The sequence below is a fragment of the Falco punctatus genome (genome assembly GCF_963210335.1).
Source record: "Falco punctatus genome assembly, chromosome: 3".
NCBI classification, from domain to species: domain Eukaryota; kingdom Metazoa; phylum Chordata; class Aves; order Falconiformes; family Falconidae; genus Falco; species Falco punctatus.
The window spans coordinates 72,144,610-72,171,586 of NC_137582.1; the positions used below are offsets into that span (position 1 = coordinate 72,144,610).

The window sequence follows — 26,977 nt, forward strand, 5'->3', positions numbered from 1 at the left end:
ACAAAGCAGTGAGCACTAAAAGGCCAGTAAGCCAGGCTTCTAAAACAAAGAATAAGCAAAGTTTTTGCTCTTGACTTTTAAACATTTAAAGCAAAGATATAAATTTGGACCAGTTAAAAGAAGAAAAGCAGAGACCCACAAGAAACCTAACAAGGCACTTTCTCCTCAGCAACCACCTTCCTTCAAAGATATTCTAAGAGCATATCAAAAACTGAATCAGTGAAAACTTGCAGTGTTTAAGGACATTTCAGATTACGAAGAATTCCTTTTCCCCTGCAGCCCATCCAGTTGCAACCAGATCAGAACTATTACTGTTGTGTTTTAGGGTTTTTTTGTTTGTTTTGGGTTTTTTTTTTGTGTTGGGTTTTGTTGGGGTTTTTTTAGAAGGAAACCCCTGGGACTCCAAGAACATTATCTAAACTCTCTTTTAAGTTTAACACCTCCCCAGTATTTAATCCGTTGTATTCTGGTCATGTATTACCCAGTCACTAATTTGTGGTGTCTGGGCAGGAGTTAACAGCTGAAGAGATTACCTGCAAGTCTCTTTGAACAAGAGCAATAAGTTACATGTGGTTTACTTAAGGATTTACTGATCAGGTCCTAGAAAGGAAGCAGTCCTTTTGATGGTACTCATGTTCTGTTTAATGCAAGCTCTTACAGTATTTCCATGGCATACTTAGCTGAGATTTAAGGCAACCAGTTTAAGAAGTGTACAGTCTCAAGAAAACGTCCATTACAATCTTTTGTCACTTGTTATGAGCAGCCCCTGAAAAACGGCCTTTTCACAAGTACTTCACTGAAACTAATATATATAACCATAATGTATCAAGATATACTTCGTATTTAAGGAAACAAGCTCAGTTGTGGCAGTTTTTGAGCAGCTGTTTTCAGAGCTTTTTGAGGGCCTTCAGATACTGACATTTAAGCCGTTAAATGCTTCATGCACAGGAAGCATCATGACAGCATGCTTAGCTAAAAATATTCTAATGTCTATTTATTGTCAGTGTAATTAAGTCTTGCATGACAGAATTAAGTGATACTTAAGAGACTGGGTTTCAGGAAGTATTTCTGGACAACTATACATAAAATAGGCAAAATATAGTTATTTCACTGCCACTGCTACAAACACATGAGTTAAACTGAGAAATCATGTTGGAAGATAACACAGGGAGGGAGATGAATAGGGTAAGTACCCGTGTTGTACATAGAACAATTTATAGACTCTCAGGAGTAGTATTTATTACTGCCTCATACTGATCAGTTGTCCTGACAGAAAAAATACCCAAAATATTTTATCTACGCAATGAGGATCAGCATCCTTAGAACCACAGCTCCTCTTCCATTTTGTGTATCTTCTGCTTTCCATTAATTTCATAATGGTAGAAAATTCCTTTCTGAAAAAAACCTATTACCAGGAATAGAAAGCCTTTGCTAAGAAAATGTAACAGCATTGCATACTAGGGAAGAAGCTACAAAACCCTACAATAGAAGTGTGCTGTAAGTAAATTTAGTTGCATTTGACCGGACATGTGGAAAAATTGGTCAAAAAGGCCTTTCCCACACTGCTCATACTCTTATTAGTTCATCTTGAGTTTGGGGGCAGGGGGAACTTCTAATACTACATTTTAGGCACTGTCTCTCATTAGTCTTGTGTTTTACTTAAGGACAAACAGGTCTTCAGACCCATTTAGCCAGAAGCATCACACACTGTTCCAACACCCACATCTGCTACAGAATACAACCACAGGTCAGAGAGCACAGAAGCAGCAGCTGGCATTTGACATCCAGTCCATAAGGTCTACAAGTAGAAGTGTCTACACATTGACTTGTCACACAAGACGAGCCTCAGGGATCTTAGGAAGTGAACAAGAACTACCTGCTTACCTGTCCTAGAAATCAAGTCTGTTAAGGTTAGATGCCTGTCCAGGCACCAGTCAAAGTCTTACTACGCATTTTCTACAAATTCAAGGACAAAAGTATTGTTTAGAAGTCTGGCTATTCTGTGAATTTTTAGAATTGGAAAGCCTTATCTTCCTACTCAAGCTTTATTCTGTAGAAAAACCCTACAAATAAACTGTAGAAACCCAATTTTTAAAGTTTCCAAAGGCTTGAAAAGATTAACCAAAATTAAATGCAACTGCAGTAACTACTAATGCGCTAGTTAACTGTAAGAACCCATATTCTATTTATCCTGAAAACACTGAGACAGCTGCCTCTGCTTTATGGACACTTGAACTAGCACAGTTTCTTCTACACATTATTCAAAAGGGTGATCAATCCCTTCTTGCCTAAGTTGTGCAGATCTCAACGCATTATTTAAGACCCCAAGTCAACAAGTCAGTAAAAGAACAGCTTCCAAGGAGTGGTATGATTGCAACTCCCTGTTTATGTATTTTCCTCATACTGCCTATGCACTGGTGTATAGAAGGGCAGTACAAATAAGCTGCAAGTTCAAGACTGCCAAGTTCTGTTACACTTGTGGTATTGAGACTGTTGTAGTTGTATCTTTACCTGAAGGCTTTTTAAAAGCATCTTCTCATTGCTTTTGTACACATCTTCCATAAAAGCCTTCAGGGAAGCAAATGAAATAAGACTAACAACCTGTAAGCTGGTTCACTTATCTGTAGGCAAATGCCAACATGCTTAGAAGAGCCCCAGGCAATCCTGTAGTGTCTAACAAGCTGATAAGCCACCTCTGAAAAGGAAGAAGGAACAATCCAGGACCTGCAGCGACAAGTAAAAGCTGACAAGCAACACAAGAACAGCCCTACCAAATCAGATCACTGGTATACCTAACCTAGTATCTCCTGTAATACCCAAAAATCTAGTTATGACTGCAATGTAGTTGGTGTCTTGTTTGCTTGTTTTATTCTTGTGCTCTTTTCTCGGCACACATTTGGGTAACTGCAAAGTGTACATTTCATTTTAAAACACCACAACGTGTAATTGTGCACTTCTCACAAGCACACCAGCTTCAACAGGTAAAAAAATATTATTTGGAAGGGATGAGAACAGTCCTCCTCACCTCCTTCAGATCTAAGCTTCGAAACCTACTCTCTTCTAAAGTTTGCCAGGAAAGGCAAGAGTACACAGCTTCAAATTCAAACACACAACTCAGATTATTATGTACTTGTTACACATTCTTGGAATTGTTACAGAGATCAAAAGAAAGGATTCGTCTCACAGCAAGACTGTACTATAGTAGTGAATACCCTTTCTCTGTGCTGAATGCACTCCTAGAAAACCAATGGCCCTTTAAGTTTCAAGATCCAAACCAAACACCATTGAGAAAATGGTTATCCAAAATGTGACACAGAGGAACTTGTTCTCTTGAGAGGTAGTACTTTGATGACACCAATTTATTTCCTCCAGTGCAAGTTATTTTGGGTTTGAGGATTTGTGGGGTTTTTTCCAAAGCAGTGAAAACTCTGGAAACTTCAGAAAACATTTTTCAGTGGGATTAAATTATTTCCAACTTTTTTTTGCAAGTTGTTGTGAAAAGGAACTCCAAAGGAACACCAAAAAAACAAAAAGGAATGAACACAACTGACTAGTTCTAGCAGCCTGTAGATTAGACATTATGTGGAGGCTTGAATTACTTTAATAATGTTACTAGCATAACACTGTTGTAAAGGAAAAATACACTTGCTTTCCAACGTTCACTTTTCACAGACTCCTTAAAATCAGGGATCCACAGTGATCTGCGGATATGGGGCAGAAAAGTACATGAAAACTGACCTGACCTGCACTCCTGCCATCCTCCCTTCTTTTTTCCACACATGGAAGACAAGTAGAAGGATCACTGGAGAACGCTCAGTGAGGCCTCACCACTGATCAAAGCTACCTTGTTTACTCTTATTATCACATGCCCTACAAGACACAGGACTACCCTACCTTCCACCCAAAGAAGGTGTCTTCAGAATTTCTATAGAAATGATGATGATCATAAAGATCTTAATTTTCAGACAATTCAAGTTCAAGATTCCTTCTCTTTTTGAAGAGATGTATGAAAGTTTAAAGACTGAAATTTGGACCTTTGAAAAACTATTTTTGCCAACTCATGTCAAGTTGCTCAAATTGGAAGTCCAGTGTAACCTCTTCTGATTATATGATCCGTGTACCGACAAGTATACTGAGCATGTTTACCTATCATAAAATGCATCCAAAAATAAAATGGCCTTTACTGCACTTTTCATTGTGAATTGTGTTTCTCACTCAACTGCTGTCTTGAAGTTTGCAGAAACACACAACTACCTCACTAGAACAAGTGAACGTAAGCCAACAGACCCAATAAATGGTTTCAGGGGCGTATAAGTCAGTACATTTTCCTCCCCTCCTGTTGCCCTTCAGTTTAGTATCTTCTTACCTAAATGGGCAGATTTCAAAACCAAAACTATTACCATTTTTCATTCTGCACCTAGAAATATTGGCCATAAGCAAGCCCAAGTAAACAAGACCAACTCAGAGGGAAGTTCATTGTTTAAAGTGCACTTTCAGATGTGGTTAAAACAGATGCAGACATGTTTTCAGCAGAGAGATGCAAGTCTCGGAAACCACTCAATTTACTAATATGATCAGGTCACCTCAAAACCAGAGACTGAATGGCAAATGATCATTGTGGCTTTCCTCCCTAACTTATCTTTGTTAATTTCCCTAACCTTCTACTCCTTGTGCAAACAATGCCCAAGCCAACTCTGAGCTGATTATTAAAAAAGCTAAAAACTAAAAATTCAGACAGCGCAATAAGGGATCTAACAGGAACAACACACTGATACCACATGCAGTTGAGAATTCTTTCTAATAAAATGAGGATTGGCTCCTGAAGATGCAGGAAAAAGTTGCTTGTTAGTCCCATAAACAGGCAGCCTCACTGACACTAGTATCAGCCATTCAATCCATCTTGCATGGCATGTTGCAGAAAGAAAGGTTCCTCCAGTGTTTTTTAGAGAAGGCTTCCTTAGCGGCATTTTGACATACCACTTCAATTCAGAGCAACACCTGGTATTTCACCTTGAAAAGCACATACCTGCCCTAGGCATTTAACAGGAAGGAGTACAGTGTGCTCTGGAAAAAGTCTATGCAAATCCAACTACTATCCACCTACAGGAGTGTAAAACCAAACAAAAACTTCATATAATCCACGGACCATCATTTTATTTATGTTAACAAGTCTCTATATTCTTCTGATTGCTTCCTTGAAGAGCACAAGGGCAACAAAAACTCATTTAGTTGGAAAATTTAAGATTATTTGTGTCATTGAGATACAATACAGAGTCTTTAATTAAAAGGGAACATTTCCTACACTGGTCAAACTACTACATGTTAAGCACTTGCAACTTTGGACAATATTACTCTCATAAAGAATTTTGACACCTGTGAATAAATAAAAAACCCAACAAAACCTCAACTAAAACACTACCCCAAACCCAATGTTTACATCCTGTTACTACAGCACAATTTTACTTTACTGTTACTTGAAAATACACTATTTGTGTGGTTATAATTGGTTATATTTATTCTACTTAATATAGAAAGTCAATACAAAAATGTTTCTCTAAGACAAAAGCAACTCCATATTTTTTTTATTTTTCCATATACTTCTGAAAGAACCTTAGGATTTGTTCATACATGACTTTTCTAACTTGTGCTTAGGAGTTATCTTACCATTTGAGAATTTTATGTATGAAACCAAGAAGTCACCCCATTCAGTATCTAGAGAAGATTAACAGTTACAAGTTGGCACTAAAGTCTGTATCACTACTCATTTACCTCACTAGCTTTAAATAAGGCTAGTGATGGAATGCAATATAACTCGATGAGCAAAAATTATCATTTAAGGCTCTGTCTAGCAAGGGTTGCACTTTGTCAATTAATTAATAAACATAAAATAAACCCATGCAGAAAGCCATAGGCTCATAATACCATACAGCAGTTTTATTAAACTATAATCAGAGTTGTTTGCAATCATTAATTCATAATTCATCCTTTGGGGATTTCCCTACCTAATCTGTCTAAAACCATCTGTTAAGAATGCTGAATAGCAAGAAAGCTGCACTAATTCTTTTTGTGCAGGATCACTGTATGGCAGTTTTGATTTAATACTCATTCTACTGGAGGAACTACAAAGATTTGTTTAATCTATAGGAAAGTCATTAATCAGATCTCATAAATTTGAAAGATAAGATGCCACTGAAAAAGAGCAATTGATTTTCACCTATGTCAGTAAGAAGCATCTTACCCCAACTACTTGAAACATTAGTCTGATTTCATTTATTGCATCAAAGACTAAGGTACTGAACATTATAAAGCAGTAGCCTAGCTTTACTCAGCCAATTTCACCATCGAAGGGGTCACAGAAAAAAAACCCTGAAACCAGTGCAGTTTCATGGTAGTACTGTTGCTGATGGGATAAAATGTTCAAGTGTCATTTTTCCTGTAAAGCAGGGTATCATTAGTGATATTAACATCATTAATTACTAATGTAACAAAATAATTTACCTACTTAGGATATTCTAAGGTACTCCTGTGCTCCCCAGCATACCTTAAAAACCACAACTATAAATTGTTATCTATTTCCCTTTCACTGTTATATAATAATGTAGCTTCAATAACTAAATAGCTGTCAATTAAAGACTAGCCTCAGTAAAGGGAAACCTGCAACCACATCAGCCCAGAAATACAACTGATCCTGTGACTAAAGTAATCACATTAACTTTTCTGCATAAATCAAAGAGAAATAATCAGGTGCCTTTAGGGGCACAGAATATCAAGTGTAGGCTGAGAAACAGCTGAACAGTTAAGCTTCATGTAGAAAAAAAAAAAAAAGAAAAATTTTTGTGGAGTGAAAGTTTTGTAATACAAACCACAAACTCACAACTTAACCCACAATACCTATGAAACCAAAGAGGAAGAGTCAGTGAGCTAGTGACTAATTGAAACCAACAAGGTGCAACTGTGCACACAGGCAGCACACCACATGCTTCCAGACTCGATAGCAGCTAACGAGTATGACTCTGCATCCATGGCATAGTTTCTCTGTGGTACAGGATGTAAACTATGAAGAATTTAGCAGGAGGTTTGCTGCACTCAGTACAAGTTACAACACAAGCCTCTACACCATGATTCCTAATTTTATTACTCAACAGTAGTGCCAAGCCTCACGTCTAAAGCGAGTACCAAATTAATTCATAAAGAAGAAAATCCTGGAAAAGGGGAGAAATAGCTTCTTAAAGCTTGCAAGTTACTAGAATTTTTGAGGTACTGAAGAATAAATACTAGTACCCAAGAAGCATTTCAAAAGGAGTGCACTCAGATTTCCTCCTGCCCCACAGATGAACTGAAGAAAGCAAAGAGTTTAAGACAAGTATGGATTACCCTACTTTTTCCAAAAAGGAATTTTCCCACACTCCAAAGAGAGCCATAAGGGGCAAAGCGCAAGCCCCCCTAGCACCATACGGGAGCAAGAACAGCCAACAATATAAGAACCCTTTAGCACCTTAGAGCTGGGAAACAGAAAGGCCTAGAGGTACCAAAAATGCCTAGGGAAACAAAGCAGCCAAGGGACTTGCTGGAACAAATCTCTCAGTGCATCTGCTGCATGGGAAATGCAAAGAAGTTGAAAGGGATGAGAGCTTCAACTAAATGCTGAAGTTCAGGATGGGAATAAGACCATATTCCTTACTTTTATGACTGTTGTACAGAAAGTATATGAGACGTTCGTATTTAGCCTCTAAAGAAGAGAGAGCACGTTTGATTTGCAATAAGTGCAAAAGTAGGTATGTAATGAGCCTGTACTGCAATACAATACTACAGCTACAGCCATGCAAACATCAGCTTATATATAAAGACCGATGCATGATGTAGAAGAAAAACAGGTAGGGAAAAAGTGGCAGGTTCTTCCCCCCGCCAGATTTTGTAGATGTCCAAGAACAAAAAGCAGTTGTTCTTGAAATCCAGCTAAGAAGTCTAACAGTGCTTTAAACCTGTAAGCAAAAGAACCATTAAGACAAATCCATGACTAATTCCCAAGGTTACTAGTGTTGCAGCTATTAAGTGTAGAGAAATGAACACTCCTTGAAAGGTATCACATAAACGCATATCACACATATAAATCTCTTACATAGGTACTGGCCAGTGTTGACACCACGCGTGCATACATCCCCCAAAAAATAAAGCCTTATGAAGCTCCTTTGCTATATCCAGAGGAAACACCCTTCACTAAGGAGGTATACTAAGGTCCACATGTACAGGTATATTGAGGAACTGTATGTGAGTTACTGTTCATCGTTCTGCTGCTACTGAGTACAACACGAGCAATGTAGTAGTTCCCAGTCACTTGAGGATTTTCAAGCCAATGAGACCACAAGACAGCTTCCCCGAAGACACTGCTAGCCTACAGACAAAATTCAAAGACCAGTGTCATGGAACAGGAGTCCAAACTCCCCCATCTCCACAGTTTCACACTTCTCTTTAATCCCTTTAATAGAACATGCTTGTTCAATTCCATGGAAAATAACCAGTTCCACTAAACATACAGTAGCTTACCAGCTATTACAGTCCATTTCTTCAGGAGTTGTAAGCCTGATATAACCAGTTACGTACTTAACACAACTTTGCCCCATCCCTTTGACAGAAAATAAGAACAGAGCAGAGCAGCTATTCATACTTGTGCTCAACTATAAAAGAAAGTAAAGCAATTCCTACTCCAGAAGGTATCTATGTGATGTACTCGGAAAATCTGTGTGGAATCAAAGTGACTGCAGAATAGGCTATGAAAACATTAGATAAAATGAACGTGAAAAACTTGCCAACATGTTATTCACTAGGATTTCAAGAGATTGAAAGATGCAACAGATTTTATCAACTTTCTCATGCTATCTGCTGCTTAATACTAGGTCAACAGTTAAGGTACGGAGGTTGCCCAACACTTGTACATTACAATTCAATACAAAAAATTAGGAACAACAGAAGTAGTGGACACCTAAATAAATATGACGTACCAGCAAAGACTCAACATGTGTTTGTTAAAGGAATTCCTGCCTCACAAAACCACCAGATTTCTCTGTAGAAATCACTGGTTATATGCATAAGGAGGCAGTCTGCTGAAAGAAAACTAGAAAACAAAGTCCATACCAAAGGTTTCAAAGGACACCAAGCAAGTCTCTGAAGAAAATGAAAGAAGGCCCTTTGTATGAATCTCACTAAGAGACAGAATGAAGAGAAGGAAGATGTAGGAAGGCGGGAAGTAGATGATTGCTTACTTTAATAGAGGGAAGTGACCAATGGAGTTTCACAGAAACATGCGCTGGGCTATGGATTATTCTACATGATCATAAAGAGGGAGGAGAGATAAGCAGGTAATAAAATGATGACAATTTGCTGGCGATCCTAAGTTATTCAAGACAGTAAAGATAAAATCTGACTACAAAATTGCAGAAACATCTTGCAACATTGACAGGGAACAAAATGTCAGACAAAAAAAATCACTGCAGATTAAAGTGATACAGAAGGGAAAGTACCAATCTAGCTTCCTATGCAAGATCTTTCCAATACAATACATAGCTGGGGGGGGGGGGGGGGGGGGGGGGGGGGATGGGGTGGTGTAGAATCAGACTTGTTTATGATGAGAGGGACTTCCAGGGTTATCTAGTCCAGCTCCCTGCTCAAACCAGGCCCACTTAAAGCATTTTGCTCAGGACCTCGTCCAATTAGTTCTGAACATCTCCAAAACTCCAGACTCTATAGGTGCTCTGCACACCTCATCCAGCATCTGACCACCCTTACGCTGGAAAAGGCCTTCTCTTACATCTCATCAGACTTCCCCATGTTCCTACTTCTGTCCATTGTTTCTTGTCCTATCACCATACATGTCTGGGAGCAGTCTGTCTCAGTCTTCTCCGTACCTGCCCATTAGGTGGGCAGCTGTAGTCCGCAGTAAACTCTGCCATTGGCCAGATGAAAAAGCACCACAGATTAAAGTGATACAGATGGGAAAGTGCTAGGTCCTAGCTGACCGTTACACCTCTCTTCTGGAGATCGAAAAAAACCCACTTCCTTCATCCTCTCCCCTTACGCCACATGCTCCACTATGTCAGTGTGCTCCCTGGTACCGGCGAGCTGAGAAGTGGACATGGTACTGCAGATGCTGTCTCACAGGTGCCAAACAGAAGGGAAGAATCCTTTCTGCAGCCTGCAGCCGCTAACAACGCAGCGTGCAGCCGGCCATCATTGCTGACTCCTGTTCAACACTCTGTCCTCCAGGATCCCCATGTCCTCCCCCACAGAGGTTTTCCCTAGGCAGCTGATCCCAGCCTGTACCGTTGCGTGGTGTTGTCCTGGCCCACATGCAGGATTTGGCATAAGGGCCTTGCTGGGACTTCACAAACTTCCTGTCAATCATCTTTTTGGCTTGTCCCTTTGTCTAACAGCCCTGTCCTCCAGCGTTATCACACACTCCCCAACTCACTGTAGGGGAGTTCACATGCCTGTTGAACATGCTGGCCCATCATCCAGGGAACATTCAGATAATTAATAAAGATGTTAAACAATACTGGCCCTAGTATCAGTCCCTGAGGGATGCCACTGGTAACTGACAAAAAGAATCGAGAAATTTTATATTAGATATAGGATATATATTAGATTATATATGGACCTCCAGCTTGATCTAGTATGGTTATTCTAAAGTCATTAACTTCATCCTGAAAACTGTATCAGTAAGCTTTGTACATAAATAGGAAAACATTAGCTGTTGGTTCTTCTTTAGGCTTTAATATGTAACTCCAGAAACTTCTGGAAAAACAGAATACTGGCAGAACATTATGTAATGTTACATAACTAGACAGCATTAACTGAAACGGAAATTATTTTACCTAGCTTCAGATTAAGCAAGGAAACAATACCATAGTAAAGAACAGGTTTCATCCACCTCAAGGCAAGTACCACTGTTAACTTATGCAGAATCTGTGACCGACAATAACAAAATTCAGAAACACTGGTCTCATGGGCTTTTTTTAGCTATTTAGGCTTCTATTTTGACTATATAGATCAAGCCAACTCCCAAACCTCTGACAGGATCTCCTGTACCGAGAAGGTTGGGAAAACATGTTCAGTAACATGTGGGCACACATTCTCCAAAGTTCCTATGACAAAACAGCCTTTCTGAAGGTTGCACAGCTAGCTATAATCACACAGGTCTACAGTCAGGATGCTGGAGGATAGGTCACCTTCAGCTAAGAAAACTGTCTTTGTTTTTTTGGGAACATTCGAAGACAGAGCTCAAAGTTCCCACTCAGTGAACTTTTCCCAAGTGCATGACAGTGAAGGTTGACAAAAACCTATTCTGCAGTCTCTCAAAAGTGCTTTCTTAGAGCAGATCCAGACTCCTACAGCCATGAACAAGCCCAACTACCGCTAGACTAGCAAACAGATACATAATGGCAACTGAGGAAGCCACTGGTGGAGCCACATCCTGGAAAGTGCTTTTTCCCCGTCCTTGCCTTTCCTCAACTGTTTAAATGACTTGTTGGTCAGTGCTGACTCATTTACTACTTTAAACATGCTTCCTGACTTGTGTTGCCAAAAACCTTCCATAAAAAAAAAATAAAATCCAACATAATTAGACTGGAAATGAGTAGCAGCAGTGAAGGAGATGTCTAGATTTTGAAGAATGCTGTACTATTTACATGTAAAACACTGAACTGAAGTCACCCATCTGGGAGAAGAGAATTCTACTTGTTCTGAAGAAAATCGTGGGCTTTGACCTCACAAGCTGTATTTTATGAACTGCATGCCACATGCTTTGCACAATACTGTAGAAAGAATCTCTTCACAGCACAGATATGTAGATAGTGAAAAAGAAGCGTTAGCAAATATGCTTAATACTGCGGCTTAAATTTGCCATCTTCTTTTGTCGTCTGTGGCACTATTCTAATAGTGCCACATCAGGGTCTGAACAGTACTAGAGAAAACGAAGACCTAGTTTAACTCTGTAAATGTAAGTGTAAAAACAAATTTATTAATAAATATATCCAGTAATAACTCCAAGGGTAATTTCTCCTGCTAGGAAAATAGGAATCTTATCCTACTGCTGGCAGCAAATACACTCTGATACTGTGTAAGAGAAATAAAGCTGCAAAGCACAATTAAAAATAAACAAAAACAACCCTCACAGTTTCTGAGTAAGAGGCAAGTGGTCAAACACACATTTACAGTATTACACATTAATTAGGATGATGTACTTATACAGTACAAGAATTTAAATAAGAATCAATGCAGATGCCTTTTTTTTTCCTCCCCCTAAAAGAATACATTTAGCTCCACAAGAGACTGAAAGTGAGTTTGTCAAACAGGGCACCTTTTGTTTCCTCTTTGCTCAAAGTAAATAAAGAAAAGCAGCAGCAACATTCTTTTTTCAGTAGTATGCAAGTATCACATAGCGCTTCTTAGTTTTTAAAAGGGTAAAGTGTCGAGTTAACTTCACAGCAAGAACAAATCCCTTTGCAAGTGTATTTCATACAAGCAGAAGAACAAGGTCCTATGACTGCTGATACATAGTTCATGTAGAATATGAAACCAAACTCTGAGATTAAGTACTCTATATTTCTGCATAAGTACCCAAACAAAGCCAGCCAGTGAGACCTCTACTGAACAATCTAGACAAAACAGTACAGACAGAACTGACAAACCGGTAATTCAGTGGGGTATTTTATCAGGCAAGTGTAGGGAGCTACTGCCGATACCATCAGCAGCTTCAGCCTGTATCTGAACAGAGCTCGGGGCTCACACTTCAAGGGAACAAGCTCATCTGAAGTCTGGAGCGCTTTACCGGGAAAACAGTAAGCTTTGAGTGTTCACAAATGCTCAGACACCTCACACCGTACGCAGGGGAGGTACAAGATCCTTTGAACATTGGAAGATGCAGTCTTAGGTTTTGTGGTCAATGAAAAATCATACATGACATATTACATGTGCAATGATTCCACAGAGAATAAGACCACTGTTCATAAGGAGTATTCCAAAGGAACGAGAATGTGCCCATCTTCGCAGAAATCTATTAAAATGAAGAATTTAACATACGCAATTAAATTCCGCCTCTGCAATTGGAATGGTTTCTGTTAGCTCTCACACTTCCTAAAAGTTCGCTCCATATTTTACCTCTATCAACTGTTTCAGGAGTAGGAAATCCACTAAACTTTAATTTTACTTCGCCTTGGAACAAGTGGTTTAATCCCTTCCATGGGCTTCTTCAAACCGACTACGATTTCTTTAAACAGTGAAAGACAAATTCCAGAAAACAAAAAGACTAACTCCAGAAACACAGCTATCCATCACAAGCCCTTCCTGCAGCCCAGCTGTACAAATGCAAAACAAGGCTTACAACAGTTTGCTTCCAGATGGGCTATGATGGTATAAACATAACTTGACCTCACCAGGACCAGTTGTTTTCGCACAGCTGTTCCATACGCATAATTTAGAAGATTTTGTACAGGTAAGTCTTGACTTGCTCACTTTAATAATCAGTGCTCAAAAGTACAAAAATGCTATATGGCAAGCACCATGCCGTTTTAATACATTATTTTTCAAGAAAGAAAAGTTGCATTGGGTGTATCAAGCGCCAAATTTCTAACTAAAGATCGGAAAAAAACCCAGACAAACGACCAACACCGAAGCGGCGGGCATGTAATTACTTAGCAGACCACCCGCAAGCCTGATGTTGATTTTTTTTCAAGCTCGTTAGGCACCGTGCGAAGCACGTTACGAGGTCACCCAGGCACAGTTCGCGTCTCATTTAACTCCTTAAAACTCGGGGACCGTCCCCGGGCGCCGCGAGAGCTCCAATCGGTGCGACGCTGGGGCCGGACCGCGAAACACAAAGCTCCGCCGGACCCCCGGGACGCGCCCGCTCCCACCGGCGGGGCACGCCGCGACCGACCCCACGCGGGGAGCCCTCAGGCGGGCGGCCGGGCGGGCCGGGCACCCCGGGCGGCGGCGCAGCCCCCCGGCACCCCGGCCGCGGCACCCCGGGCCCAAACCGCCGGCGGCCCCGCAGCGCCTCCGCGCCGCGGGCGTTACGCAACGGCACCGCGACCTTGCGGGGAACTTCGGAGCCTTCCTTGGGGGGACGCGCCAGCACAGTAGCATCAGCCCCGCGCCGCCGGCGGGACCCCGGGCCCGGGACGCCGGGGAGGGAGGCGGGGGGCGCGGCGGAGAGCAGCCGCCCCCGCCCGAGCGGCCGGAGGGAGGGGGGGGCTACGAAGCGCCGCGACCCGAGAGCGCAAACTTCGGCGGCGGCAGAGCCCCGTCCCGGGCGGGAAGGGGGGGCGGGCCCCAGGCGGGCGCCGGTCGCTGCCCCCGGCCGCGGGGGGCTGCGGGGGGGCGGGCCGGGCTCGCGCGGCGGCATTTCTACCTGCGACACCAGCGGCACCAGCGTCTGCTCCACGGAGCGCGTGCGGATCTCCAGCCCCGCGTCCGCCCCCAGCCCCGACGAGGACGACGAGGAGACGCCGCTGCTGCTGCACGGGGACGTGGCCATAGCGGGGAGCGGACCGGCACCCCAGCCGCCGCCGCCCGCGCTACCGCCGGGCCAACTCCGCTCCCGCCGCTCCGCGCCTCGCCGCCACCGCCGCCGCCCCGCCCCGTGCCCCGCCCAGCCAGGGCACCGCTGCCTCGCCGGGGCGCCAGGCGATGCCGCGCGCGCGCGCTCAGCCCCCACCCCCCCGCCCGCCCCCAACTCCCGCGGCCCCTTCCACGCCCCTTGGGACGGGAGTTAAAGCGACAGCGCCCATTTCCGCGCCCCCCGCCCTCTCCCCGCCCCCTCTCCCCACTTCCCGCGCCTCGCGGGCGCGCGCAGCCCCCGGCCCCTCAGCCCGGAGCCCCAGAGGAGCCAAAGCGGGGCGTGTCGCCGCCGCTCCCAGCGGAGAGCGTCTGAGTGGCTCCCGCTCGAGGCGGGCGGAGGGTCCCTGCCCGAGCGGGGACAGCAGCCTAGGTGTCAGACTAGGTAGCTGAGGGGCTCGGGTGGCCCCCGGGGAAACAGGGGTCCGGGCCGGTAACCGGCCTTGGGCTGCAGCGGCACCGGCCGGCGCGAACCTGGTGGTCCCAGCCGGGGAGGGCCCAGGGCCGCCGGTGCGGGGGCGAGGGAGAGTCAGCTCTCGCCTTGAGGAGTGTTGAAATCACGATTCGCGTACTCGGTAGCGTCTGGGGGGACTAGTGAGCTGTCTTCAACTAAACTCCATCAGCTTTTCCCTTAGTAGTCTCCCAGCGAAGGGAAAAAAAGGCTTCTCCTGCCTTGCAGTGATTTGTATTCCATACCTGGCACGCGGGCTGCTTCCAGAGATCAGCTAGTGTGTGTATCTGGCTTTGCGCAGCCTTGGTGCTATGATTGATCTAGCGAGGTGGCGAAGTAATTTCAATGGAATAAAAGTGTGTTGGTTTTGTTTCTTGGTTTTGGCGGGTTGTTGGGTTTTTTTGTGTGTGTGTTCCGGTTTAGAATGGGCTAAACTCACTTCTTCACATTAGTTCATAACCTGTATTCAAAAAGCATTAATACATAGATGCTTACTCGTCTAATTTGGCTGTATGTACTTTGTACAGCTGATTCTTCTACATGCTTGTCTACACAAAACTGTGGAAACAGAACAGAGCTCTTCTGGCTGTGATCCAAACTACCAAGGTGCAAAGCACCTGTAGCCCAGAACTGGGGTAACTCAGTGCAGTGCGGTGCGTGAGCCAGCAAGCCCTATGCAGGGTCCGGGCTAGCAAACCTCTCTGGACATAACTGCTTAGTTCCTGGTCAGAGCTGATGGTTTGTCTTTGACTGCTCAGCTCTCACACAACACAACTCCGTAAAAGTGTCTTTGGCTTTTTTTATGTTGTTAGATCAAGGACATAGTATCATTTTCTGTCTTGGGAAAGATTTCTGACCTCTTTTGCACAAAGTGTCTTTTGCACAATTTTGAAACCTAGACATAAGATAAAGGACAGCATTTGTTGTCCTTTGGAGTCCTATCGAGTTATCCATATTTATTACAAAAGAAAATTGCCAGAACTGCAAGTATAACCCTAGATAACGGTATGACCCTACACCTAGCTCTTCAGGAAATTGGTTTCCAACATGGTCTCATATTTTCTAAAATGACATCTTATATAACATCAAGCGTTACAGGAGAGAACCAAAGGCTTAAATCTGCCATGGTACAAAAACATCTAAATAATGGTGTAGACCTGAAATAAATGCTATTCATGCTTGATCAAAGTGGCTTAGAGCACACTTCAGATTTCTTGGGGGGTTTCTCCTTAAATTCTCATTTCTTTCATTCTTTTTCAGCTCATTTGTTTTCCCTTTATTTCTCAGTACCCAGATTCTAAGCCTTTGGCAAGAACTATTGTTTACTTTTACGTTTTGGTAGAGTATCGAGGTTAGGTTGCAGCCCCCCCAGGACTCTACACTGGGTGCAGGAGATTTCTGGCTCACATAAGCTGAAGCATACACCAGGCAAAGTGTCAGTAATACCAGAGAGAGAGAAGTGCATTGCTTTGCCCGCTTCCCCTTTCTACTTGAATTTGTATCCTCCTTCAGAATTAATTCCCACTCATTGACTATTTTATGAACATTATCATAGCAGAAAGTATCTACATCATTATCATCTACATATATGACAATTCACATCAGAAATTAACTAGAAGCACATACATAAAGCACAAGTGGTTTATAATTTGATATGGTTAGCCAAGTCTGGGTCCCCTAATTTCAACGATGGCTGCCTGTGTTCATCAATGCAATAGCAGATCGGTCTTCCCATTTTGTGATTCAAATCAGAGTTAGTAGCAGAGGTTAATGATTAATTTAAAAGATTTTAACTTCACACTGAAAAAGAAAACAAGGTTGGTGTAAAAGATGGTGGCAAAATTAGCAGTTTAAAAATAATTTTGTACACAGATTGGACAAATGGTGGGAACTTTGCAAAGCCTTTCTGCAGACAGAAGTCCTATTCCAACTCTACCACTCTGTTCTGCTTTCATTTTGTTTTCACTGGAGAAGCAGCACTAGTGGGTGGTGCTAGTGACAACACTGTCTAGTTCTCCCACTTCTCCTCTTCAGGTGCTTCCAGTTTAAATATGGAAACCACATGCTCTGCTTCTGGGTCCTCTGCTGGGCAAACAGAATGCCTGTTGTGATGGTTTTAATTTAATACAATTGAAAAGCTCTAGCATGCTGCAGACTAATGTCTTGGAAGATGCCTTCAGGAGATCTTCAAACATGATAGCCCGGAGCTTAATTGCACCTTTTAATTATGTTGAGACAATTTGAATGAGCCAGTGTGATAGATTGCAACCACACCTTTGGCAAGCCAACACATACTTCTGAGGGAGCACTCTAAATGTGCAATGTGCAGCACCAGAATATTTTGCATACTATCGTTTTCAGCCCATGTGATGGATTCAGGAAAGCAATAGCCCATCACCCCAAAAAGAGTGTCCCTCATGCCTGTAGGACATGAGGTCCACTGGCCATGGCAGTGTCTGGACAGTTACCACTGTTCAGCTCTGCCTCGCATCTGAAAAGCATTTGAAGTATAAGGACAGAGGACAAGAGTAGCACCTAATGGACTATAATTCTAACTTCATAACTTTGTCGGTGGTCAAGGGGAAGGAAGTGATTCATATCCTCGTAGCATTATGAACATGTCAAATAATGTGTTCCTCCTCATGTTGTTTCCAGTCTTCACTCAAGAATGTGACACCTTCTCCTCTGTCTGTGGTGTCCCACAAGCTTGGGTTCTATTACTGGGTGAAAGCTTCCCACACAGGAGGTAAACCAGTTTTCCCTCATTTAGCTCTTCACCTTCATCTTCCCTATCTGCAGCACCTTTTGTAGGAGAACACATTACTGTCCAGCACCGTGCTGCACCAAAATTCTCAGACTTTTCTCCAAGTTAATGTCCCCCACACCCCAACAGTGACAATGCCTCTGAGAAGGATGGCTGTTTCAAGCCTTTATGCATTGTTAGACCTCTGACCATGGATGCTGGCCTCTTAGCTTTGATGGGAAGGACATGAAATGTACTAATGAGTAAGCACATCTTATTCTACCCGCACCATGGCTCGTTTGAAGAAGCTGTCAGTCAGCCTCAGTTTGATGGACTAGCTAACACCTGCTCTTACTTTCCAACTAAGGCATGTGTGTTCCATGGTCTGTTTCAAGCAAAAGGAGATGGGTAACATTTAAAGGCTTTAAACAATGTTTTTGCTAATCTGGTCATTTAGACTGGCATAAGGTCAGTGATGAGGACAGAAACCTTTTCCACAGGAAGAAACCTTGTGTCTAACCCTTAGGAAACAGGTTGTTATTGTTGTTGCATATTTGCTGCTGAGGCACATGCAGCAAAGCAGATGCCATTTAACTAGTCAAGGCGGGTTTGAACTTGCGTGCTGTTCATAAGAGGAGCCTGACAGTTTCTGGCCACGAGGAGCAGTTGGTCTAGGAAACACAAACTGCAGGGAGAACAAGGAAATACTGGTAAAATCCAGCTGATGGGATCAGAGGGCTTTTCAGTAAGTTTTGATAATGAGCACTTTTCCATGCATGCTTATAGTGAATCAGATAAGACATAGGAATTATCTAAGTTAATAACACTTTGAGGATGAATTCCAAGAGCGGGTAATTGCTCTTTATCCTCCCATAGAGAGCATCCCAAATATCCAGGGGTGAGCATAAGCAGTGCCTCCATTGCTTTCTTATCTCCCAGCTGCAGTCTGGAAAGCAGAGCTGAGTGGGCTAAATGTCAGATTGCTTCCTTTCTCTTTCCTCCAGGTGAGATTAAAGTTAGAGCAGTGTGGGAGGGGAAAGCACATCAATCATCTTTCCAGATGAAATACAGAAATCCACTCTAAGATTAAACTTTTCTCTTGATTACCTCCAGTTTCTTCTAAAACTTGACAAAGTCATATTTCTTTTTGTTTCAGTGGGGATATTTTGCAGGCAACTTGTGAAATTAGTAATTTTAAGGACAACTAAAAATTTTAGGGTTTTGAGAAATGTCAAAAGACGGGAGGCAAGCATTGCTTGAAGTGTCTAATCCTGATTATCAGTCGTTTTTAACTCCAAAGGACATTACACTTTATAAAACCAAACAATCTTTTATGTCTAATTCATAGCCCATAGTAAAATACTTCACTTTACAAAAATAGCATTACTTTTTTTTTACACAGAGAGCATTTTATGTGACTATATGTTTTTGCCATTTTGTGAGTTACTCATTTCACAATGTGATTGCAGCACTATTACAGGAACTATGAAGAAGAGTAGGATGTAAAAATAATGTATGGACATATCCAAAGGACTACAGCTAGTGTCTATTTTTATTCTGAGTGTTCATCCAGAATGCCTGTGTGCCTATACAGCCAGAGGGTGTTTTCATGCAGTGGCTCCCTTTGAGTTTACAAGGTGGTAGTTGTTAAAATCTTCAGCAAATAACATCTATTTGGCCATGATACCAAATGTGGTACCCCCTCAAAATACTTCTGTTGCCTAGGACTGTCACAAAGAAAATGAGGCACCTTGATTGGATGGTCAGTTATTGATAACCCATCGTGGCTTGACTACCTCTTTTACAGAGTACATAAGAATACAGTTACCCATGCTAGTTCTCCAAGAAGTGTAAGGACCCAGTACGCTTCATAAATCCTGGCACTATCAAGGGGCTTTTGCAATGAGTAACTTGCTTTTGAGAATACACCTAGCCATAAAACATACATTTCCTGTGACATGCTGAACACAAAGAGCTCAGAAGCTTTATTCAACCGATCAGAATTAAAGAAAGAACATTAAAATCAGGGTCTGAATAATATATCCGACCTTTGCATGGATGTTTCCTACAGTTGTAGCAGATGCATATCTGAGGTAGGGAGGAGTGAGGGAACAATTTCCAATCCTGTAAGATTTTACGTTTAAAATGATAGTATGAGATTTTATTGGCAAGAAAAGATCTACACCAATGGATACTGCTGGAGCTGCCCAAGACTTTCCAGTGTAAGACCCGTGCTTTTGGTTGTATGTGAATATGCTGAACTTAAAAACTTTAGTGTGGTTCTCCAACAGATGTTTGTCTCAGAATTATTCATTCTTTTATTTTTCAGAAGAAATTACATAGCTCTGTCTGAAAAGAAAAAGTGAGGTTAGGGAAAAAAAGACATTTGTCAAAATGGAATAATTCTTACCATTGTTTTGCTGAGAAGAAACAGGCTGGCTCACAAAGGTGAAATTTAGTGACATGTATGTAAATGGGATAGGACAGTCAGCGAAACGCCTCTGTAACAGTTCTCCTAAATGTAGCTGAAGAGTAGGTTTCTGAAAACTTTTTTGTTATACATTTTGAAGAATTTATTTGTAGAGTAACAAGTAAATTTTCTGAAACCTTGACATACATTGAGCAGGACTATTTTTTGAAAGCCTAGTGTAGGGGCCAAACACAAGGAGTAGGAATTAATGAGAAAAGGGCAGGCAGGCTGCAGGAGAGCACAGCAAGTGATTTGAGAATAAGAGCCAGCGCAGCCTGTGAGGGAGACTTGTAGGCGGAAGCAAGTACTGTCCTGGTCAGATATTTCAGATATCTGAAGAAACTACCTTCACAAGGTCTTGGCTGTGTGTCAGGCAGGGACTTGTGACTTTTACACAGATATGACATACTGCAGGGGAAACTGAAGCTGTTCTGTAATCAAGTCTAGTATTTTTTCTTTATTTATTTAGTTTCCTGTGCTGTCCTTTATTAACTATTACTGGTATAAGGACATGAGTCTAACACTGATGTTGGTGGAGGTATAAAGTCTCATGAGTTTAGCTTCAGCTCTGAATTTGGCCTTATTTCAAAAGAGACATCTGAAATACACAGTTTCATCTTGAACCGTTAGTAGGAATTAACATGCAGTTTTGTGAAATCATACCCTAGGAATAGTAGAGTACAGGAAACTTTTCAGACTACCACTATATATATTTATCAGAATGTTAATATACTCTTCAAAACTCCCAGTGCTGCTGTAACAGGCAAGATCAACTAGATCAGTTCCTAGATGCTAAGCAATAATTTGGGCTTATTTCCTTGCAGTCTGTGAAGTTCTTCTTTCACACATGTATGTTTTTCAAAGGACTATGTCTGAGGCATATTCATCATATCTAGGACCCTGTTCTAAACAGGAGCTAGCACACTAGTTTTAAAAGAAAGCATGAGCAGCCTTGCAGTATGCAGATACACAATAACCATCCCTCATAAAAGTTAAACTGACCTGTAGTTAGGGATGGGATTAAGCTTTGATGCCAAATGTTTTATCTCTTTAAAAATCGTCTATCATCCTAGCACTGAGTGTTGTCTTTTTTAACTGCTCCTGTGGGTTATAAAATAAATATGGAGGATTAAAGGTTTGAAGAAATCTCTAGCCTGCAAAATCTTTAAGAGCATTTGCCACCTAGCAACAGCCAGGAACGTGTGTCTCCTTCAAACAATCTGCAATTGTGTGATTCAGAAGAAACCTCCACAGTGTTTATAACTGCAATTGTAACTTATGTAGGAAGGGAAAATGCAGTAAAAGGCTCCAGTTACATCACTGACAAAAGGATTTCATTACCATAAGAAGTCCCTAACAGGGTAACAAATAATCAAGATTAAAAAGAATGTGTGAGACCAGCAGAAAGGGAAACAATGACGTTCCTATTATAGCTGTGGCCTTTACAATAAATGATATGTCAGCTTTTTCATTTTGAATTGCACTGAATAACTTAGTGATTTTAATTCATCAGCAAATGAATACTTAGATTAGAAGCTATTTGCTTTTCAAATTTGAATTTGCTGGCTTAGTCACGCAATAAATACCACATTCCTTGAGAAGTTTGAATTATCTTTGTATTACTTTTAAATATCCCATTTGTAGGTGTTAACGATTTAAAAATACACTCATGGATGCTCTGTTAGTTTGCACAGATATGTGAGGAAAGTATGGGAATTATATCAGAGCAAAGGTAATTGCAACATGCATGAGCTGGCTGACTATCAAAATTCCATTGGTCTGCATTTTGTGATGCTAATGAGATAGTAGGAAAAAATTACACAGATGCTAATGCACATGGGTTCTATTTAGACTGCTGTCATGCATAAGTCTTTGCAGACATCGAAGAACATGTTTTACTGTGCATCAGTTATCCCAATTGCTCTATTTCCTCCAGGTTTTTTCACCTCCTTAAAGGAAAGAAACTGGGGCTATCCAAGGACATTGTGTCTTTCATGACTCCCGGACCTCCAAACTGTTGACACTTGTTAGAGAATTTTACTCGTGTGTCATTGTTAAATTAACATGGATCTATTATAAAAAAAAAAGAACAGCTTCTAGACTTAAGGTCACAGCATTACTTAAAATTCCCCGTTAACAGGGTATTAAAAAATACTTTGTTTCAATATATGTTCTTTTTACAACATGGGTTGTAGTTTCTCAGTTAACAAACCAACTTAAACCCAACAAAGACATAATAATATGCATTGCTAACAGAATACTTTTAATGCTAAAAGATAGATGGTGTATTGTTGCTAAATTAGACTACTGTACTATTTGGAAAAATCCTAAGCCTAACCCCTTACAGGCAGCTGGTAGGATTCAATTCTGTTTCTGGCAGCAGGAGAGTACATGCTGGAGTACCAGAATTGGAGCAGAAAATTGTAAGTGCAGCTGAAATGGAAAGGGGAGCAGCAAGCTATTGCCAAGGGAACACAAAGATTTTTGTAATAAGTACATTCAGTGAGTTTATACTAAATATAAAAAGTTCCAGAAAACAATAATGTAAATAACTGAAAATTTAGAGATCTCTGTTTTTCAGTCATGTTCAAAGTACTAAAAGTATTTCTTAGAACTTAACATTTATACTGAATTGCTAGTGCAATATCAACCTTTTTTTGGAAATATTGTAATGTAGATGGGGCCTAATAGGCAAAAATTTTGAAAGCGTAATGAGGTAGTGGGAATGTAATGAGCACATTGACAGACCTTTTTTTTTTTTTTTTTTTCTGTACTCACTAACGGTAGTCCTGACTTGCCAACACTTCCATAGATGTATATTGGTGTGGTACCAAATGAGGACTGCATGTTTAGGTATACTCAGGACACTGTACGTGTTCCTCTAATAGGAACAAGTTTGCAAGTCACAGATGGAAGTCACTTCAAAGTCCAAACTTTCTTGTTTCAACCTCTTCTAGCCATTAATCAGAACGTGAAATCTAATTGTGTGCTTTGGATAAGGAAAAAATAATTTCCTAATCAAATATTTCTCAGATCCTGTTTATTTATAAAGAATGGCAAAAGTCCTGCTTCTTTGAAGACAAGAGAAACAAATCAACAGGACACCATTTGTGTTTTCAGAGTTTCAGGCTTCTTGTCAGCTATTTGGCCTACAAGTACCTTCAGGATTCCCAGGACCTCCTTTAGTGTCTGTACCTATATATATACCCATTCTGATGTCTTACAACATTATGCATCTTAACAGAGCAGCGTTATTAGAAACCACTCTATTTTAAAGCAGTGTATTTTTTGAAATTTAAAATATCATAGAGTAATATGTATTGATGATTACATCCTGATGGAATTGCTCCCTACTCTACCTGTTATGCTCAAATAATGATAATAAATGGGTAGGGAATCTCAGCCCTTTCAGCAGGAACAGTGCAACAACTGTGTTTTATCTACTTCGCTGTCCTCAAAAATTATGATCAAGGTGCTGAGGGAATACAGCAATCGATAATGTTCTTCTAGCTCTAGCAGAGCTTGTCCTTGACTTTGAAAGACAGCTGATTGGGATTCATTTCTATTTTTTTTAAATGCGCATGGCAGAGACAAGATGGAAAGTGAAAATCCATATAGATCAGTGTAGCCTGATGTCCAGGTCACACATGTAGCATATAGAACCTGATTAAAATCTCTGCTCAGCTGGCTTTAGACCATGGTCTTGAAACTAAACTTCTGCTTCCCATGTGCATGTTCAGCTATGTATATTCAGTATATTTCAGGGTGGTGTCTTTTTTTGAGGAAATCTCAGACAGGCTCTATCTTCATCCTGATACAAAACCAAAACTGCTTTATTCCCCACAATTAAATATTACCTAAATTTATAAAAAAATAATAGATTCAATAGGAAATTTTCAGTCTTAATATTTCAGTAATGTACTTACGATTTACTGCCCTTTTTATTTTAAAATAGAACTGGGACTAAAAAGTGTGATCTGGAGCAGCCCATGTTATGTTTACCAATGTTCCTGCTGGTTTACCTTTCATCCTAAAAAAATGGTGCTGGAATCCACTTATGGATTTTAATATAAATGTTTCTTTCTTCACTCCTAATGTTCTTTTCAACATCTGAAGATATTTTAAGACACTTCCCCCCAACACCTTCCTAGTGGAAACTGAATGAATACTTTTGACTTCTCAGTTATGTATCATTTTGGTTTTTCCTCTTAAAAATTTCCTAAAAAAAAAGTCATATATGAAATAGGAGTTTCAGAGAAAGTCCAGCATTCCAAGGGCACCTTATAAAAGGCAGGAGCACTTGTCTTCAGACAGGAATTTTGTGTATGTAGGCTGATCCCAACAGACTTAATGTACGTGATGAATTTGTACAATAGCTATGCAGTTTGCATTAGACTGTTACTTTTATATCTCTTACCGCTACTCCTTTCCAGTTAATATTCTCCTCGTTTTCGTCTTGAGTTTGTTATCCCTTAGGAGATTTTTTTTCCCATCTTTTACAGAGCAAAACGTTTATATGATTAGAGTCAGCAGTTTGTCGTATTCCTCATGTTAATACAGCAAACCTGCTTATAGTTGGTTCTGTTACACTTGGTTGCAATTCCTCTAGCAAAGAAGGATAAAACACAGCAAAATGTTTTGCTACCTTACACTTCTCCCATTAGGATTGCACTGGAGGAAATTCTTTGGTGAGAGTCAAAACCCTTCAGCCATAAGCCTAAAACTTTTCCCATGGAAGTCAGCTGTCATCTCCGGAGTTCTCTGCATCAGGCACAGGTCAATAAAAGGCACTTTTGTGAATCCCAACTTCCTTTAGCACATCTTCTAGTAATCTCAAGCTCTGTTCTTCAGAGACTGCTGTATTCTGGCTTCCTACCACCTGATAACTTTTCTTACTTATCAAGGTATCCTTGTTCATCTCTATGGATGCTCTCAGTTTTTGGCAGGCTAATATGGAAAGATTGCTAGAAGGAATTAGGTGCAGGGAACATCCTGCTAAACATTACAGTATTTATAGTCACTGTGACTCTACTTTCATCTTGTGCTTCTAAGGCTGATAATGAGACACATTTCATCCCTGCTCAGCTCTTTCTACATTTATTTCCTTTCTAATGAAATGGATGCAAAATGAGAGGGGGGGGGGGGAAGGGGGGTAGGGTAGGAAACCCTTCCTTGCTCTCTGTGATTATGTGACACAGTTGCTTCCCCTGAACTCTAGTGAACAACAAGTACCCCAGTGACCGCAGGGACTGACTTCACATTCTGATGATGAATATCTGTTATGCCTTTGCTTTTCAGGGATACAGACTCTTCCAGTCAAAGATCAATGACAAACTCCAACAGAGAGGAAGTAGATTTGCTCCCAGAAGGAAGACAATACCTTCCTTTTGTACTTTTCCAGCAGTTTTGTTTCAGAAGAATTGGTCACAGATTTTCTGGGAATATTTAAGAGTTTTTTATTTGACCCTAAGAATGCACTGAAAGCTGATCCAACCGTATTAGAGTTCCCTTTTCTGGATTATTTATGTGAGGCTGCTGGGAGAATTAATGTATTACATTCTCTGGCTTTTCCTTCTATAGATCCCAAACTTCAAGAGCATTATAGGTCAGAAGAAGTAGTAAATGGTATTGTTGTCCCACAGGACCTCATACTACTTAGAAAAAAAAGTAGAAGAAAGGCTATGCATGGTTTAGCTGAGTAGGTGTTTTAATGATTTCTAGTGGAGATTTGTTGCTATGTACACTTTTTTCCTTTTCCAATGGACAAAAAGACAAAATTTTGAAACTGTTAATTGAAGGGAAACTTAGAAGAGTTTGTTAGGTGGGAAAGTAAGACTGTGCTAAGTTCAGCCTTGGTAGAAGAAAATACCAGGAACTACAGTCAAAGATAAAAAGGCTAAATTTAGCCCACTCCTTGCAGTTTTTCATCTGAGGTCAAGGTCTTGTTGTAAGTAGCTGCCTTTCTTTCTGCCAGGTCATGCAGTTTAGGTTATATGCTTCCATATCAGTATGATCCAGCATGGTCATTTAAACTCTTCATACTTTTCCAACCATGCAGCTGTTAAGCAATAACCAGTTCATTGTAACCATTCAATCTGAGAAGGCATTTTTCATCCAATTTTAATATTATTTCATGGAAGAGCTCAGTATTTTCAGATGCACGTTTAAAATCTAAACCTGTTGGCAAACAGAGATAGTCAAGCCTCCTGTATTCCACAGCCCTAAAGCACAGAGGACAGGGAAGGCAGGCAGACTAGGCAGGTTTAATAGACTAAGGTTTCTTTTTAGAACAATTTATCTAACATATATTGCTAAGCTGTAAATTGAATATACATGGAACTTATTACTCCAGTATGGCATAGAGCAAGGAACCTTCAGCTATCACTGTTTCTGACCTAGGACTTAAATACTTGGAGAAAACTGTGAATCACTAAATCTGAGATTCGAACAGGAATCTGCAATCCTATAGCAAACTAAGTTCCCAGATACTCTGTGAGTGTGGATCTTAATGTTTATAGGTATGTAAAACATCTTAGTTCAACAAAATAAAGAGATACCGAATTAAGTTACAATATCAAGTACTAAGTTAGAAAGCTGGTAGTTCCTGAAAATGCCTTCCTATAGCAAACTAAGTTCCCAGATACTCTGTGAGTGTGGATCTTAATGTTTATAGGTATGTAAAACATCTTAGTTCAACAAAATA

At 41.0% G+C, this 26,977-nt stretch overlaps 1 protein-coding gene across 1 annotated transcript in view; it reads right to left on the reverse strand.

Moving 5' to 3' along the window:
• CTNNAL1 (catenin alpha like 1) overlaps nucleotides 1-14,645 on the reverse strand; it is a 58,797-nt gene extending 44,152 nt beyond the window's left edge. The window contains exon 1 of the mRNA XM_080378593.1: nucleotides 14,405-14,645. Within this exon, the coding sequence (XP_080234719.1) occupies nucleotides 14,405-14,530 (126 nt within the window). The 5' untranslated portion in view covers nucleotides 14,531-14,645. The remainder of the gene's footprint in view (nucleotides 1-14,404) is intronic.
• Between the last annotated feature and the right edge of the window lie 12,332 nt (nucleotides 14,646-26,977).